At 45.1% G+C, this 16,361-nt stretch overlaps 1 protein-coding gene across 1 annotated transcript in view; it reads left to right on the forward strand.

Moving 5' to 3' along the window:
- The window catches only part of TANGO6 (transport and golgi organization 6 homolog), a 179,779-nt gene extending 166,620 nt beyond the window's left edge, over nucleotides 1-13,159 (forward strand). Inside the window, exon 18 of the mRNA XM_068993035.1 lies at nucleotides 12,442-13,159. Within this exon, the coding sequence (XP_068849136.1) occupies nucleotides 12,442-12,618 (177 nt within the window). The 3' untranslated portion in view covers nucleotides 12,619-13,159. The remainder of the gene's footprint in view (nucleotides 1-12,441) is intronic.
- Nucleotides 13,160-16,361: the final 3,202 nt, after the last annotated feature.

Genomic DNA, 16,361 nt, shown 5'->3' on the forward strand with positions numbered 1-16,361 from the left:
ATCTTTTGTCTAAGATGCATGGTGCAACACATGTCTTAAATTTCTTTGTACCCGCTTTTGCAACAGATAGACTGCTTAGATCTTAAACTGGAAATTCTGGGGCTTCCTAACTTTTCCAGTGTTCACCTTTCCCCAGATCAGAAGTTGCCCAAATAGGTGTTCTCGTTAGAAGGGAGTTTTACCTTCCTTACTCAGAAATGCCTACAGTTTTCATTGCAGTTGGGTTATAGACATGCTGTCCCCAGATCAGCTGGGAGGGGTCCTGAGGCATGGTGACAAAGAATACTGACAAGCAGCCAGAACTGGCTGCATTTCAAAACTTGGCTTCACACACTCACACACACACTTGTGTGTGTGTGAGTGTGTGTGTGTATGTGTATATGTTGCTGTCAAAATTGTAGCATATGTATTTTCCTTACTTCCTCCCATCTGAGCAGAGGTTTTTTGCTGTAGTTACAGCTAACCTAGTAATGGAGGCAGCTGCATGCATTTTTGGGGAGCCTATAACTTTCTCTGTCTTCAGAGTTGCACTCAAAAAACAAAAAAGAATTATATTCCAATGTACATGTTTAAGAACAAATTTTTTAAATATTTCAGGGGAAAAGATGCAGTATTAATTTGTGGGTCAAAATGTTTTTGACCCAGTCCCCTTGCTAGAAAATGTAAAATCTAGTAGTTGATAGTTAAGAAAATTCTATAAGGTGCAACAGGTCATGTCTTGATCCCATCACCCTTGCTCTTGGCACTTGGATTTTTCATGGCCAAAGCTGTCATAGTGAGCCTTCTTTGGAAACCATGACATGTCTCTTACAGAAATAGCTACCCACTCCTGGGAAATGGATTGCCTGGGGAAATTTCATGGGATGCCTGGGAAATCCCATGGACAGAGGAACCTGGCAGCCTGCTCCTTGGGGTTACAAAGAAGTTGGGCATGATTTAGTGACTAAACAACAATGGCAACACCCAGTATTTTTGCCTAACATGTTGCATCGCTATATCCTGGCTGCTCATTAGAGTCACCTGGAGAGCATAAAAAGAAATTTTAAAAAAATTATTTTAAGCCTTTAACCCCATACCCCTAATATTCTGATTCTTAGGTGTGAAGTGGAGGCCCACACATTTGAATAGTTCTTCAGGGGATTGTAATCTGTAGCAGAGGTAGAGAATCACTGTGTTAGAATGGTGGTGTTGCTCAGAAGCAGTCTGGGCTGTGTAGCAGTACTTAAGCATTAGTGGGCAGGTTGCTTTTTGTGCTTTAGTCCATGCCGTATATATATGAACACATACTACCAACCCTGCCAGGACTTCAGTCACTATGGTTTTCTCTGACCTTTTGGTGTAACTCTACAACCTTTTCTTCCTGAGGCATCTTGCACAGAGGGCTGAATTCCACTAGTGTGTGTGCATGGGTACTCAGTCACCCAGTCATGTCCCACTGTTTGCCCACCAGGCTGTAGCCCACCATGGACTGTAGCCCACCAGGCTCCTCTGTCCTTGGAATTTTCCAGGCAAGAATACTGGAGTGCCATTTCCTCCTTCAGGGGATTTCCCAACCCAGGGATTGAACCTGCGTCTTCTGCATTGACAGATGGATTCGTTACCTCTGAGCCATCTAGGAAGCCTGAATTCCACTAGGCAGACCCTCTAAGCAGGGGTCCCCAACCTCCAGAATCTAATGCCTAATGATCTGAGGTGGAGCTGATGTAGTAATAATAGAAATAAAGGGCACAATAAATGTGCACTTGAATCATCCTGAAACCATCCCCCAACACCCCAGTCCATGGAAAAACTGTCTTCCACAAAACTGGTCCCTGGTGCCAAAAAGGTTGAGGACTGCCCTGGGTTGGGAAGAACCCTGGAGAAGGAAATGGCAACCCACTCCAGTACTCTTGCCTGGAAAATTCCATGGACTGAGGAGCCTGGTAGGCTACAGTCCGTGGGGTTGCAAAGAGTCGGACACAACTGAGCAACTTCACTTTCACTTTCACCTTAAGGGGACTGGCCTGCACTTTCCTGATGGCCAATCAAGCTGGACATGAGGCTGTGTGAGCCACAGGAGCCTGGGGTGCTGTGAGATGCCCCAAGCTAAGCAGTGCCCCAGAGGAAACCCACCACCTGCAGTCAGCCAGTAATCTAGCTGCTATTCCTCCTCCTCCCTAGCCAGGCCTCGTCCAAGTCAGCTACTTTGAAAGTGCAGAAAAAAGGTCAGATTCTCTCCAGAGCATCCGCCTGTGTGTTGGATTTCCTAGTAAGAGCAGGGTTTGTAGTGAGACCTGATGGATGCAGCTTTGAATTCTAGCTGTGTCCTTGAGCAAATCACTGCTGCTGCTGCTGCTGCTGCTAAGTCGCTTCAGTTGTGTCTGACTCTGTGCATCCCCATAGACAGCAGCCCACCAGGCTCCCCTGTCCCTGGGATTCTCCAGGCAAGAACACTGGATGGGTTGCCATTTCCTTCTCCAATGCATGAAGTGAAAAGTGAAAGTGAAGTCGCTCAGTCGTGTCCGACTCCTAGCCACCCCATGGACTGCAGCCTACCAGGCTCCTCCGTCCATGGGATTTTCGAGGCAAGAGTGCTAGAGTGGGGTGCCATTGCCTTCTCTGAGCAAATCACTAAACCTCTCTAAATCCCCTTTCCCTATTTTGTCAACTGGGCCTCATAACACCTACCTCATAGGATTAAATGAGATAATGCGCATGAATGGCTTAGCAGTGACTGAAGCTAATAAACACTCAGTGAATGGTAATAGTGAACCTTGACAGGCACTGTCTAATCCCACGTGGGAAGCATGAGTGTAGAAAAGGAGCAGGCCGGTGCTCCCTCAGCAGGGAAGCATGGGAAGCTTCGAGAGCCAAGGAAATTGAAGCCCTTTTCCCCCAGATGCGGTAATTGAGTACAGTTTGAAAGCTGGGATTGTAATCCCCTTCCACAGACAAAGCGCCCCATCTCCTCTCCTGCGAGCAGCAGCCTGCTGCCTCTGCACATCCTCCGGCCATTTTTTCCTGCCTTCTTTGTTCTATTTCCGTGCCTGTGGGGATGTAGGAAAACTGCTGCCTTCCTCAGGTTGCTATTTAAAGACATTCTGAGCGATGCTGCCACTGCTGCTTCTAGCGCCACGGCGGCAGCTGCTCCAGTCCCTGCCACAGTGAGTGAACAGCCCCATTGCGTGCGTTTTGTTTAGGATCCCTCAGCTGTTACCTCTCCCAAGGGTTCACCGTAAAGCCCGTCTGAGTCTTTGCCCCTCAACTGCCCAGCCTGTCTACATCCCTGTAGCATTTTGAGCACATCACTAGTTACAAATTTCCCCTTATTCTTCAATGAAAATCATGCCTGATACCCCCTCACTCCCTCCTCACCCATCTCCACCTTGCACTTGAGATGCCCTTCTTATTTAATAGCCAGACACAACCCAGAAAGGGTAAAAATGCCATTTATCTCTAGGCCTAGCAGAGAAAAATACTTTAAGAATAAAAGGTTTTGAAAAGCTTAGTAACCTCCAGCATTAATAAGAATGCCACCCTGAACTTCAGCATGTTTGAGATGATCTGTCAGGCACAGATAGGAATCTCTCAGCCATTAGTAATCCTGTCTTTCTCTGCTGACCCACCCAGCGCTTTTCAATGAAGTGTCTCAAAAGCCAGGTCTTTCTGTTTGAATTGGGCCTGATTTCTTTTTCATAGAGCCATCAAAGTGAAGTTTTAGGTTTTATCAGTAAAGCATCTATCCTCCTTTGGACCGAACTTCCTCAGTGAGGTTCAGATTATCTGCCTCCATCCTGCTTCCCCAGTTTATTTTGTTTCCTGCCCATTATCCAAGGGAGACCTCGGAGCTGGGCTGCTCTCTGCTTGCCCAGAAGAGCCCTTGCTGGTACTCTCAGCTCTGTGCAGGGTGCGCACTGTGTTCCCGACCACCAGAACTCGACTCTGGCCCCGATCGCATGCTCAGACTGCATCAGACCTGTTTCCCCTCTCTTACAGCCCTCCCCTTGTCTTCTGACTCTCCTCCATTTATTCATCTTCCTGACTGCTCCTTCTTTGGCTCCTGCTCTCTATTTTTCATTTTCAGAGCTGAGCCTTTCCCCTTATTTTCTTAGCCCCTGGGTGGTAAATCCAGTTACCTCAATGTCAGAATAATAGTACCACTGATACTTTGAATTATTGATCACCACACTGTGATAGCAAAATACCCTCACCTGCATTATCTCTTTTGCTCTCACAGTAAACTTGTAAGGTAGGCAGTATATGTGCTTATGTTCCCCACTCCGTAGTAGTGAAAGTAATAACCACTTGGAGAGGCAGGATAATCTAGTGGTTAATAAAGAGCATTGACTCAGATCCAGACAGCCAGGGTGTGAATTCTGCCTCCTGCTGTCACCAGCTGTGTGGACAAATTGGCGATAATAGTACCTCTCTCGTGGTGGTGTGAGTATTCAATGAGTTACTAGAGATAAATTGCCTGGAACCACATCTGGCACATAATAGATATTATGTGGAGATTAGTTGTTGTTATCACATGTTCATTCATTCTTATGTTCGTCAAAGACTATTACCTGCCAGGCTCTGCTTGCTGTCTCAGTGATGCAAGAGCAGCGAGATGGACACAATCTGGCCTCAGAGCGGTCTCAGTATTTTTAAAAATATTTATTTATTTGGCTGCACCTGGTCTTAGTTGGACAGCACATGGGATCTTCAGTCTTCGTTGCAACATGCAGAAACTTTAGTTGCAGCAAGTGGGATCTAGTTCCCTGACTGTGGATGGAACCTGGGCCGCCTGCATTGGGAGCTCAGAGTCTTAGTCACTGGATCACCAGGCAAGTCTCGAGATCACAGTATTAGTGCCACCTGTGCAGCTGCCACCACGTGCAAATCCTCGAGCTTGGATCTTTACAGATAGTAATTCTCACAACAGCTTTAAAAGGAGGCAGTGTTATTCCCATCCCGAGAGGAAATCTTTGGTGTTCCAAAAGCCCAAGTGGTTTGCTCAGAATTCCCCAGCTGGTAATTGGGGTGCCAGGTTTCACTTCACCCAGTTCACCTGCCAGCAGATCTTAGGTTCGACTCTGCATGTCTGTCTCCCCCGTCAGTGGTGAGCTCCTGAGGGCTGGGGCTGGCCCTCAGCACTCAGCTTGCTGAGCTCGGTCTCCTGCACACATTCAGGAAATGTTGGCCAGCTTGTGCTCTGTTGTTGATGCTTAACTCTGTCCCATAACTAGTCTCTTCTGATCTCGCTCACTTCCCTCAGACATCAAGCTGACAATGGTTTTTGGTTTTAATTTATTTGGCCGCCCCAGGTCTTAGTTGCAGCATGTGGGATCTTTAATCTTAGTTTTGGCATGCAGAATCTTTAGTTGTGGCATTCAAACCCTTAATTGTGGCAAGTGGATTCTTGTTCCTTCACCAGCAGTCGACCCTGGACCCCCTGCATTGGGAGCATGCAGTCTTAGCCACTGGACACCTGGGAAGTCCCCGAACATTGGTTTTAACATGGAAGCACAGGGGTCAAGATGAGAATTCTCAAAGGTTGACCTAACTTCCTCATGCCACACCTGATGACCTAACTTCCTCATGCCACACCTGATGCTTATTTCAGCCTCTCTTCAAACAGAACTAGTTGGATTCTGGGGTCGCCTCCTCTTCTGGGCCCCAGTCAGAAAATTTTTTTGTCTGCCAGGTCAGTATCCAGCCACCAACTCCAGTTCACTTATTTCTCATGTCAGATCTTGCCTTTTATTTCAATGTCTGACTTCCCTGTTCTTTCTCTGCTTTTGTCTTTGTGCCCAGCACTTATTTCTTAACCACAAAAGGAATCACAATTCTTCTAGCTCTATACAAGACTGAATTTCTAAATACAGTTAGTGTGTGCTAGCGTTTAAGTTTTTAATTCTTTCATATTTAGTAATCCATTTTTTCCTTAAATATTACAAAAATATAGGTGGAAAGTCCTCCTCTAGATCACGCTCTCTGGAATTCTTGTTTCTGTAAATGTCTCATCTATGGCCATTTGTATGTCTTATTGATCTCACATAATAATACAAAAGAATAGCAATTTCACTTACTTTAGTTTCATTTGTAAAATCACCTGGAAGTGTGACTTTTAAAATAATTTTTAAATGTAAATGAATACTAATTGCTAAATGTATTCACTCATGGAGTTTGTGTTAGAGAGGTAGTTTGACTAGAGACTATTTTCCTTCCTCTGTTTCCCAGATATTCTGGGTTGTGGTTATATTGTCCTTATAATCAAATATATAAATAAGCTTAGGAATGAAAGTGAAGAAAGCTATTGGCCATGTATTTCTTCTTTTGATCTTAACACAGAGATATAACCACCACTCTGGGCGTGTTTGGGGTCAGGCTCATTGAAAGAGTCAAACAGTTCTCCTGGTTTTCCACTGAAAAGGCATCTGTGCGCCCAGGGCAGTCTTTTGCTCACACAGTCCCTTTCCAGCGGGTCGAGCCTCATCTGGCTTTTCTAAGCCGTGTCTGGCCCTAAAGACTGCCTGTGTCCCTGAAGCATCAGCTTTGTGTGCTGCGGGAAACTGGCCCCTGGGAGGGCGAGGTGTGGGGGGGAGTGAGTGTGTGCCACCCACACTCCTCATTCTTTCCTTAAAAGCACCTGAACCCCACCCCTTTCCCCAGAGCTTTTAGACTAGGAATCTGGGTACTTCTTGAAGCCATCCCTGGCCCACCCCACTTGCAGCCTCCACCACCTCTCCCTGGAGTCCTGGGGCCTTGCTGCGTGGGGGGAGGAGAGCAGGTGTGTTGAACTCTTAATGAGAGGTTTCCTCTGTGGGATTGCCTATATCCTGCCCACCACAGAGGCTTCTGTGAGTAACTTTACCTTTGAACTCTCCTTGTATTCAGCCCCTGATCCATGGGATTTGGTGACAATCCCTGGCTGGCAGAAAGCTTTGATCCTCAGGGAGTCCAGAGGAAGTCCTGTGATGTGTGGGATCCTCAGCGCTATAGGGATTGGGGAGAAGTCTCAGGGAGGGTTGCTAAGACAGACCCATTAATTAAGAAGGAGCCTTTTTCCTAACACTCAGTTACCTAAAAAAGGAGATCCGGTAACTGATAACAAGGGACTCAGCACCCCTCAAGTATGAAGTGGTGTTTGCACAAGCATTATTGTTGTTTTAAAGACACAGCAGTGCCAAGAAAAAATTCCTACCCACACCAGGAAAGAAAAAGCACCTTAGCAACCAGAATGCCTTAGAACTTTCCTCTTTAACAAAGAAAAGCTCATCTTACTCTGTTTTTGTCTTCTTTTTTTAAATTGGAATACAATTGCTTTATAGCGTTGTTTTTGTTTTCTCCTGTACAGTGAAGTAAATCAGCCGTATGCATACATATATGCCCTCCCTCTTGGACTCCCCTCCCACGCTCCCCATCCCCTCTAGGTCATGACACAGCAATGAGCTGAGCTCCCTGTGCTCTCCACAGCTTCCCACTATCTATCTGTTTTACACATGGTCTTGTGTATATGTCAATCCAAATCTCCCATTAGGAGGCTCTAGCAAAAAATCTTGAAGATATATCTGACAAGGTGAGAGAAGAAAAAGAGATGACCGTATAATAAACAGTGGGAGCACTAGAATATCTGTATAAGAGACACTGGGCTATAATCAGTGTCGGGAGATTTGTCTTTAAGCTTTATTCACAAACAGGCATGCTGGTTTGCTTAGACTCTGCATTTATTTGAGGTGGTTTGAGGGTGAGGGGACAGACAGTAAAACTTCCTCTGGCCACTCTGTGGTGCCACCCATTGGCTACAAATAAAAGTCAGATCGAAGGCCTTTTCGCATGGCAGGGCAATGTTCCTCCTCACCTCCACAGGCAGAAATCAATTCCTTTGCTTCCGTACAATCATGTACACTTATCTCTTAGATTGAGGATCACAATGCCCAGTGTGGGTGTGCGTGTCTGCCTCCCTGCTGGGCTATAGCTGCCGGAGGGTAGGGTTTGTACATTATTCACCTTTTATCACCAGCACACTGCCTGGGCACGAAGTAGGCCCTCAATAACGATTATTGAATGAGTGAGTAAGCATGAGGTGGTCACTGTGGCGAGTCATTCTCTTTCCAGAATCATCTCTCCTTTTCACACTGGCAGCCTTGGGGAAGGAGAAAGCTAGGTTATGAGAGGGCAGCAAGCGATAGTGCCAGAGTCAGACACCTACCTGCGCGTCATGACCCAGCAGCTCCAGAGAACATCAGGAGACAGCTGCACGGCAGAGGCGGGGTGGCATCTTTATGGACTTTGCCTGTAGGATTCAGGCATTTAATGCTGAGACATTGGGCAAAGAGCAGAGAGAGTTGTCTGTAGGGCCAAGTGCATAATATGTGGGGCCCAGTGCAAAATGAAAATACAGGGCACTTGTTTAAAAAAAATAATAAAACAAGGAGAAAGTACCATTCAGGGTGTTTAAATATCAAGTTGTTTTCCTTTCTTCCACAGTCTCTCTGTCCTTTGACTTGTCAAGGTGTTTATTATTTGCTGTTAACACTGTTCTCAGTTGAGAACCTTTAATGTGTTAGACCATTAGCATGGTACTGAACATCTTTATATTGTGTGATGCCAATTTCAAATGTTTAACTCATTTAAACCCACACATGTTTAGCTTATATGTGGGATCATCAAAATTATACAATTTGTATTCTGTAGCTGGTACATGCATATGTATTTCCTTCCTAGCAGAACAGTGGAGAGTCTGCACAAAATTAACTGCTTTTATTTCACATCTTGATACATGCTCATCTTACCAACACCCTTTATCTTCAGTTTACTGATGGATAAGAAAAAGGTGAAAGAACAAGAACTGTGGGTGGTCCTGTTTCCTTCTCTGTCATCATTTTCAGCATAGATGGCTGGCTAACACGGGGAATCCACGCAGAGGATATGATGGTTTCCTTCCTCATCCATGTTTCTTGGAAAGTCGTCGCCTGCTTACTATGCTTGGAGCAAGTGGTGGTTTCGATGAAAGCTTGGCCTCCGCAGGCTTTCAGTGCCTTCACTTTTCAGTCATGAATGTAACAGATGCCCTCCCCGGGTAGAGGCCTCAGGACTAGCTGAACTCCCACTTGGCGTAGGTGCATCAGAGCTGAGCTCATGTGACACTGGCAGGAATGGGGGACACATGTATGGGGCAGATCTCCTCTGCTCACTCTCAGGTTCCTGTGCCTATTGAACTTCACTTATAAAATACAAGCTCAAAGATGCAATTATTAAGCGTCAGGTTGCAGCAGCAGACCATTAAACCAGGCACGGGGCCCCCTTGGTCATGGGACCCTGTGTGGCTGCACAGGTCACACACCTGTGAATCAGGCCTGGTTTCATGACACTGTTTCAGTGGATATTCTTAGAATTTTTAGCTTTTACCAAGTGACAGACTAGCCAGGAATAGCATGCATGTGTGCCTTCTCTCATTTATAAATAGTTTTTAGATACTTGCCATGTGCCAGTCACTTTATGAGGCATTGCGACTACACCAGAGTGTACAAGGCAAGACATGGCATCAGTATCAGTAGTACCTGTGAGCTAGTGAGGAAAATATATTTTTAGTTCCACAGTGAGTATTTAAATTCCAAATGTGAGAGAGGCTACAGACGCAACTCTAAAAGGCTTACCTAGGTGGGAGCTAGGATGTGGCATTTCAGGCTGAGGGTGAGGAGAGGAGGACTTGTAGGTGAACAGAGAGCAAGGGTGGTCTCCCAGGCTGAGGGAACAGCATAAGCAAAGACCTTGAGCTGAGGAGGGGCTTTGCTCAGACAAGGAAAGAAGGCCTACACAGCTGGAGCCCAGAGACGAGGGAGAGCAGCAGGTGGCCTGGGGAGCTGGTTTTGTGTCCCCCACCCCCTGCCTACCTCCTTCCACTCTCCAGTGCCCATGCTGTTCGACAATATCAAATGATGGAAAGGGCTATGTTTCTATTCTTTTCTTTTTTCTTTTCGTTAATTTATTTATTTGACTGTCCCAGATCCTCAGTTGCAGCATAAGGAATCCTTTTTTTTTCAGTTGCAGTATGTGGGATCTCTAGTTGAGGCATGCGAACTCTTAGTTGGAACATAAGGGATCTGTTTCCCTGACCAGGGACTGAAGCCAGGCCCCCTGCATTGGAAGCATGGAATCTTGGCCATCGGACCACCAGGGAGGCCCCTCATCCTCTGTTCTCTAGCAAGTTCAAGATGTGTGATGCTACATGCTTGATGTACTTGTGTGCAGTGTTTAGGGGATTGTGGTGCCAGATGTAAGTGTACTCGCTACCCACTGAACTAACCATTTCCCATCATTTTTGTTCACCATTTCCAATTCACTTCCTGTTCCTAAAATATGACCTTTGTTTTCTCGAACCTCTTTTCATACACTTTCTCTCAGGAACTTTCCATGTTCTGTTCTATATTGTCTTCATTTACCGCCAGAGGGTAAGCAGACTCACCACCAGAGGGTAAGCTTTTAAAAGCAGGTTCTGTGTCTCCTTTACCTATTAAATGGCCTTAAGAAAATCTTTGTCTAGTAGTTAATTCAGTTCAAAAAAGGCATATTTATTTTTAATAGATTATATATTCATAAAATACAATATTAAACTGGCACAAAAGGGTATGTAATCCCCCCACATCTCTCTCCAGTTTCCCTTGCTGGAGGCAACCAGTATTTTGCAGAGATAATCTGTGTCTATTGTATATAAACTATTATATATATATTTATTACATGGTTTTTATGAAAAGCCATAGAAGCAAAAGAATGAAAGAATTTCTTCATTCTCCTATTCCTTTTTTTATCTATTAGAAAGATGCAAATTTAAAACAGCAAGGTGCTATTTTTCCATTACTTTAATTAGCAAAGATAAAGAGTGCAGTACTTATGAGAATATGGGGAAATAGGAGTTTTCAAAGTGATAGGTAAAAATATAAATTATTACAACCTCTCTGGCCAGCTATCAAGATTTTTACTGCACATTACCCTTTGACCTTGTAATTCCATTTCTGGATATTTGTCCTGCAGATATACTTGTGCATGTCTGCAGATTAGGTATCAGAATGTTTATTGCAATAGTTTTCGTAATAGGAAAAGATCTTCAAAATACACTGGGTAGAGTGGGAATCATGGTACTTAGCAGTGTAGCATATAATTTTGTGCTTTAAAAAGGGGAAGGGAAAAAAATAATAAAAAGGGGAAGAGAAAAAAAGTTGTATATATATATATATATATATATATATGCACTTATAAACACCTAGAATATTTCGCACAATTAAGAATGATATCCTCTGAGAAGAGAAATTAGGAGTCTTGGTAGAAGAGAGACTTATTTTTTAATATGGTCTTCTTTATACTGTATTAACTCTTCAATAAAAATAAACAGGTAAGAACACAGACTCTGAAAGTTTAAAAACTGGCTCCTTTCTTTAGCCAGATGATGTTGGGAGTTTACTTAACCTTCTAATCAACTCTTGTTTCTTCATCTGTAAAGTGGGGCTAATAACTTCCCTTTATATGACTGGCATAAAAGTTAGACAATATAAAGAAAATATCTAGTACAGTACCTGGACCAAAAAATGTAGCTTTTGAGGCAAAGAGTCCTAGACCAGAAGTAACTTTGCAAGTAGCTGCAGACAAGATATGTGACCCACTGTGACCTGGACTCTTCAGTCCTTCATTTGACCAAATGATCCCCAAGTCCCCTTATACTGAGTTTCCCTTCTCTCTTGCTAGAAGAACCCATTTCTTGCTAGAAGTTCTGACTTCCAAGCCAGGAGGATTTGGGACAAAATTAGAAGCTTCTAGGAGGAGGTGCTTTGTTCTTGACACCTTCCCAGTTCCATATGAGACCATCAGATTAGAGTATTGGACAAGAAGAAATGGGTCTGACTGTGTCTATGGAGTCCTATCTTGTTTCCCATTGCAGTGTTGGAGTTGAAAAAAAGGTACAGAGTGGCTAAGAGAATTGCACCAAAATGAAACTGGTGGAAAATTTTTAAAGGAGTGGCAAGGGAAAGCATGGTTACCAAAGAATAGCCTCCTGGGTTTCATAAGCTAGATGCCATTTCTTTGGGTATCACAGAGGGCTTTGTGAGAGTTAGTGGGGGAGGATGCTAGGAACACCTGCATCGGGCAGTACTGCCTGCCTGTGGTCCTGAGGTTGGTGCCATGCTTTGCGACTGAAGGAAGGGGTCTGGGATCTCTACTTGGGTCAGGGGCTAAAAGGGAGTAGCAACCACAAAGGCCAGCGTAGTAAAGGGCCAAGAGTGCGTGAGAAACCCAAAGGGAAGCCTATCTCAGTTCAGCTGCCCCACTCCCATCTCCCGCCGGAGAGGACCATGTTTTATCTTCTTAAAGGAGCCTGTGGGTTGCCTCCCAGAACGGCTCAGGTAGGAGAAGGCAGCTAGGTCACTCAGAGAAAATCTGGCACAGTAGACAGATGGCCTTGACTCTGTCTCTCTCTTCCAGGTGCTGAGGGACGTCCTCAAGGATCTCTACCACCTGCTGAAGCACGTGGTGTGTTTGGAGCCTGATGACGTGGCCAGGCTTCATGCCCAGCTGGCCCTGGAAGAGCTGGATGAGATCATGAGAAACTTCCTGTTTCCGCCACCGAAGCTGGAGAAAAAGATCACAGTCTTGCCATAGACCAGCCTTGAAGGACTCGGAGGAGGCAGAGGGACCAAGCATACTGAGCAGTGTCCAGGCCCCCCAGCAGGTGGCTCCACTGCCCCTTTGGAGCTGGCAATATGGCTGCCCCAGAAGGTGGCTTTCTGTCTCTGGTCACATGTGTCTTCAGGCAGACCTTCCTGTATCATCTATTTAGTCACACTGCATCCAGCCTAAAGTGTGTACTGATGGAAGAGATTACAGGTCTCATTGATCTGAACATTTTTCACTGTCCCGTAGCATTCAGAGAAGGACATCTACCTGATGGAAGTATATGTTTAACACAACCGATGGAGTTTGGTTAATTAACCATTCCCTTACGACTTCAGTATAGAAGAGGTTGACCACTCACCTATCACATACATACCTGATATTCTTCCCTGCTGATGGTCCCTTTTGTGATGAGGAGCAGCCAGGGCTTGTCATCCTTGGCTGCTCAGGAGGCATTTCAGAGGATGGAAATGCAGTTGGTGGTAGGGAGGGAAAGGAATTTGTTACCAAAACGTGAAAAAATGGAATAAAATAAACTCAGCTGGAAAGAATAACAGGTCTGAATCTGGTCCTCTGCTATTGAGATGAAAAGCTGTAGCATTGAGGAGGATTTAATCTCCAGAAAAAAGAATCAAACTGGTTGAATCTTCCAGGGAAGAAGGGTAAGCGCTGTGTTTGCCCTCCCAGGCCATTTTCTTTCACTTCCTCTGCTACTGTTTGCACAGAGTTGCCCTGATAATAGGAGAAAAGAGCCATGAGCTTCTCACATGAGAGTTTACATCCTGCCTTCAGTCTTATGTTCCTTTAGATTGAGGAATGCTTGGACAGCATGTTCATACTGAATGCCTGTTGGAAGTGTGCTGTTTATTGGTGGCCTGATGCCTTGTTTACTGAAGTCATTTCACATGTAGCACTATAGATGTCTTTTTACCAATTTACATATTTCGACCTCTGAATTTTGATTGCAGCTAAAAGAGAAGATAAAAAGGAGAAACTGGATGACTGCTTCAGACAAGCCCTCTCTGTCATCAATACCTTGGTGAGGCTAACCCAGAGTCTTTAACCATTCCTCAGGGATGAATTTTGTTGGAGTTTTATCCCCACTCTCTGGTGACCAGGCCAAGCAGAAGCAAAACACAGTTTCCCAAAACTCTCAAGTAACTGAAGGATCTGTCTGCAAGCAGGTCCATTTGCCAGTAAACCTCAAACTATTTCCCTCTGGCCAAATTACAGACATAGTCCTTAGCTTAGAACCTTTGTGGTGAGCAGTGAATTAGAACGTAGGAAGTCAGGTGTTTTTAAGGAATATTTCCATTCAGCTAGGGTATTGAGATCATTCCATTCTCCAGATCAGAGATGTCTAGAACATCAGGATTGGACTTTCAGACCAGAGACGAATCTCCTGTGGACCAGTTGGATAGACACTGGAAGTCTTTATTTCTTGGCCTTCCTCTAACTAAACTCCATACCACCCTCTTAAGATAATCAGATGTGTCAGACCGTTGGTTTAATTTACAACTTTATTTGCATTAAATGCATTGCAGTTCTTAGGACATACCCTAATGGATCAACTTGATCAGACTGAGAAACTCTCCAGTCTGAACACCCATCTAGGGAGTGCCTCGCAGAGCATCCTGGTCCCTTTATCTCCATTTAGAAGTTGTCTCTTAATTTGAATTATTTGGCAAGTGGCTAAAAGTATCTGTTCTTTATTGATTTTGATGGATTCAGTTTCAGAGAGTGACTTTTTCTGTCCTTGTTACCAAGCTCAAAGAGTCACTGTGTGTGTTTAGTTGCTCAGTCGTGTCTATTTGTGGCCCCCTGGACTGTAGCCTGCCAGGCTCCTCTGCCCATAGAATTTTCTAGGAAAGAAAATGGAGTGGGGTGCCATTTCCTACTCCAGGGGATCTTCGCAGCCCAGGGATTGAACCCATGTCTCTTGCATCTCTGCATTAGTAAGTGGATTCTTTACCATTAGCACCACCTGGGAAGCCCAAACTCAAGGAGAGGGATACCTTAACGTCACCCTCCTAAACACCAAATATGACTAAAACATTAAAAGTTTCCAAATTATAATCTCCCATGTTTATCAGTATATGTATTATATAGATATGTATGTATATATACATCTCCATCCTTGAGAAAGAGCGTGAGGATTTAGAGCTTTAGGATGATAAAAACACAGAACTTGAAAAAGGTACAGAACTCCAGGGGCAGATGGCAGGAGCAGTGGTGACAGTTCCCTGCACAGGCCTGTAAGGCGTGTCTGCTTCTTTGTCACAGCTGTGTCCCTCCACTTGCCTCCGCCTCTGCCCATCTCTCCTCTTCTGGGCCATCTTCACCTGCTGCTCCTCGGGGCTCTTCCCTCCGTCTCTACCACCGAAGCTCTCACCTCCAGTACCTCCACTGCATAGTGGTCTGCCCCAAGCTCCCCTGTATCACTCATGGGTCTTTTACTTGCGCCCCCTTCCCTTCCCTGCTGCTTCTTCCTCTTCCAGGCCCACTGGCACAGCTCCCTTGATCTCCAGAGGATGGGACTGTGGCAAAAGACCAGCAAGGGGCCGAAAGCTGTGGCTGAAGCCAAACCCAGGTGCTCTGCCCAAGCATCAACTGCTTCATCAGCTTAGACTTCTTGGACACTCTGGATAGCTTTCCTCTCTGGTATGCTGTCCTTCCTCCTTGGTACATACCTGCCCTTTGACACACCCTGTATTATTTATTTATGTATCTATTCATTTATGCTGCACTGTGTGGCATTGGGGATCTTTAATTTCCCAACCAAGGATCAAACCCTGCATTGGGAGTGTAGAGTCTTACCACTAGACCACCAGGGACGTCCCCACCCTCTGTTATTTAATCAGAAATCTCCTAACTTGCACTTGGCTCCGTATCATCTCTCCAAACACATACTTTTCCATATTTTCATGTTCTTGTTCTTTCTTCACCTCTCTTCTCCATTCCTTCACTTTCCTACGGCTCTGCCAATCCATCCCCAGATAACAGCCAACCAGGCATGGTGGGTAGGAAAGCAAATCACAGTGACAACAGTTTGTTGAGCACCTACTATGGGCCAGATGCTGTACCAGGTACTGAGAACACAGCAGCGAACAAAACCCTGACCTTCAGGGAGAGCTGACACTATAGCAGAAGGAGCCAGACAAGAAATAAGATAAAGAATAGAATATCAAATGGTGATAATTGCCATAGGGAAAACTGAGGGCAGGAATTGGGCTGCGTATGGGCTGAGAGCTGTAAGTTTGGATAAGTTGTCTAGAGAAGGCCTCCCAAGAAGCTGGTATTTGAGTAAAGATCAGAAGGAGATGAAGGAGCAGACATAAAGACACTTGGGGGAAGAGCAGTCCAGGCAGAGGAAGTGGCGAGTGCCAGGGTCCAAGGAGAGAGATGAAAGAGGAGGGATGGTGTTAGCCCACTGGAAATGGAGGGGAGGGGTGTGGGGTGCATAGCCTGTGGACCACTTTGAGTGAGGTAGGGGCAGCCACAGACCTATTTCCAGCTGAAGCCCCTTCAGCATGTTTTTGGTGTTTTTTGATTCTTTTCTTTTTCCTTTAAATGTGGACCATTTTAAAGTGTTTATTGAATTTGTTCAGTATTACTTCTGCTTTATGTTTTGGTTTTTTGGCCAGGAGACATGTGGGATCTTAGTTCCCTGACCAGGGATCAAACCTGCACCCCCTGCATTGGACGGTGAAGTCTCTTTCAGCTTGTTTTTG

The sequence above is a fragment of the Capricornis sumatraensis genome, chromosome 20 (assembly GCF_032405125.1).
Source record: "Capricornis sumatraensis isolate serow.1 chromosome 20, serow.2, whole genome shotgun sequence".
Lineage (NCBI taxonomy): Eukaryota > Metazoa > Chordata > Mammalia > Artiodactyla > Bovidae > Capricornis > Capricornis sumatraensis.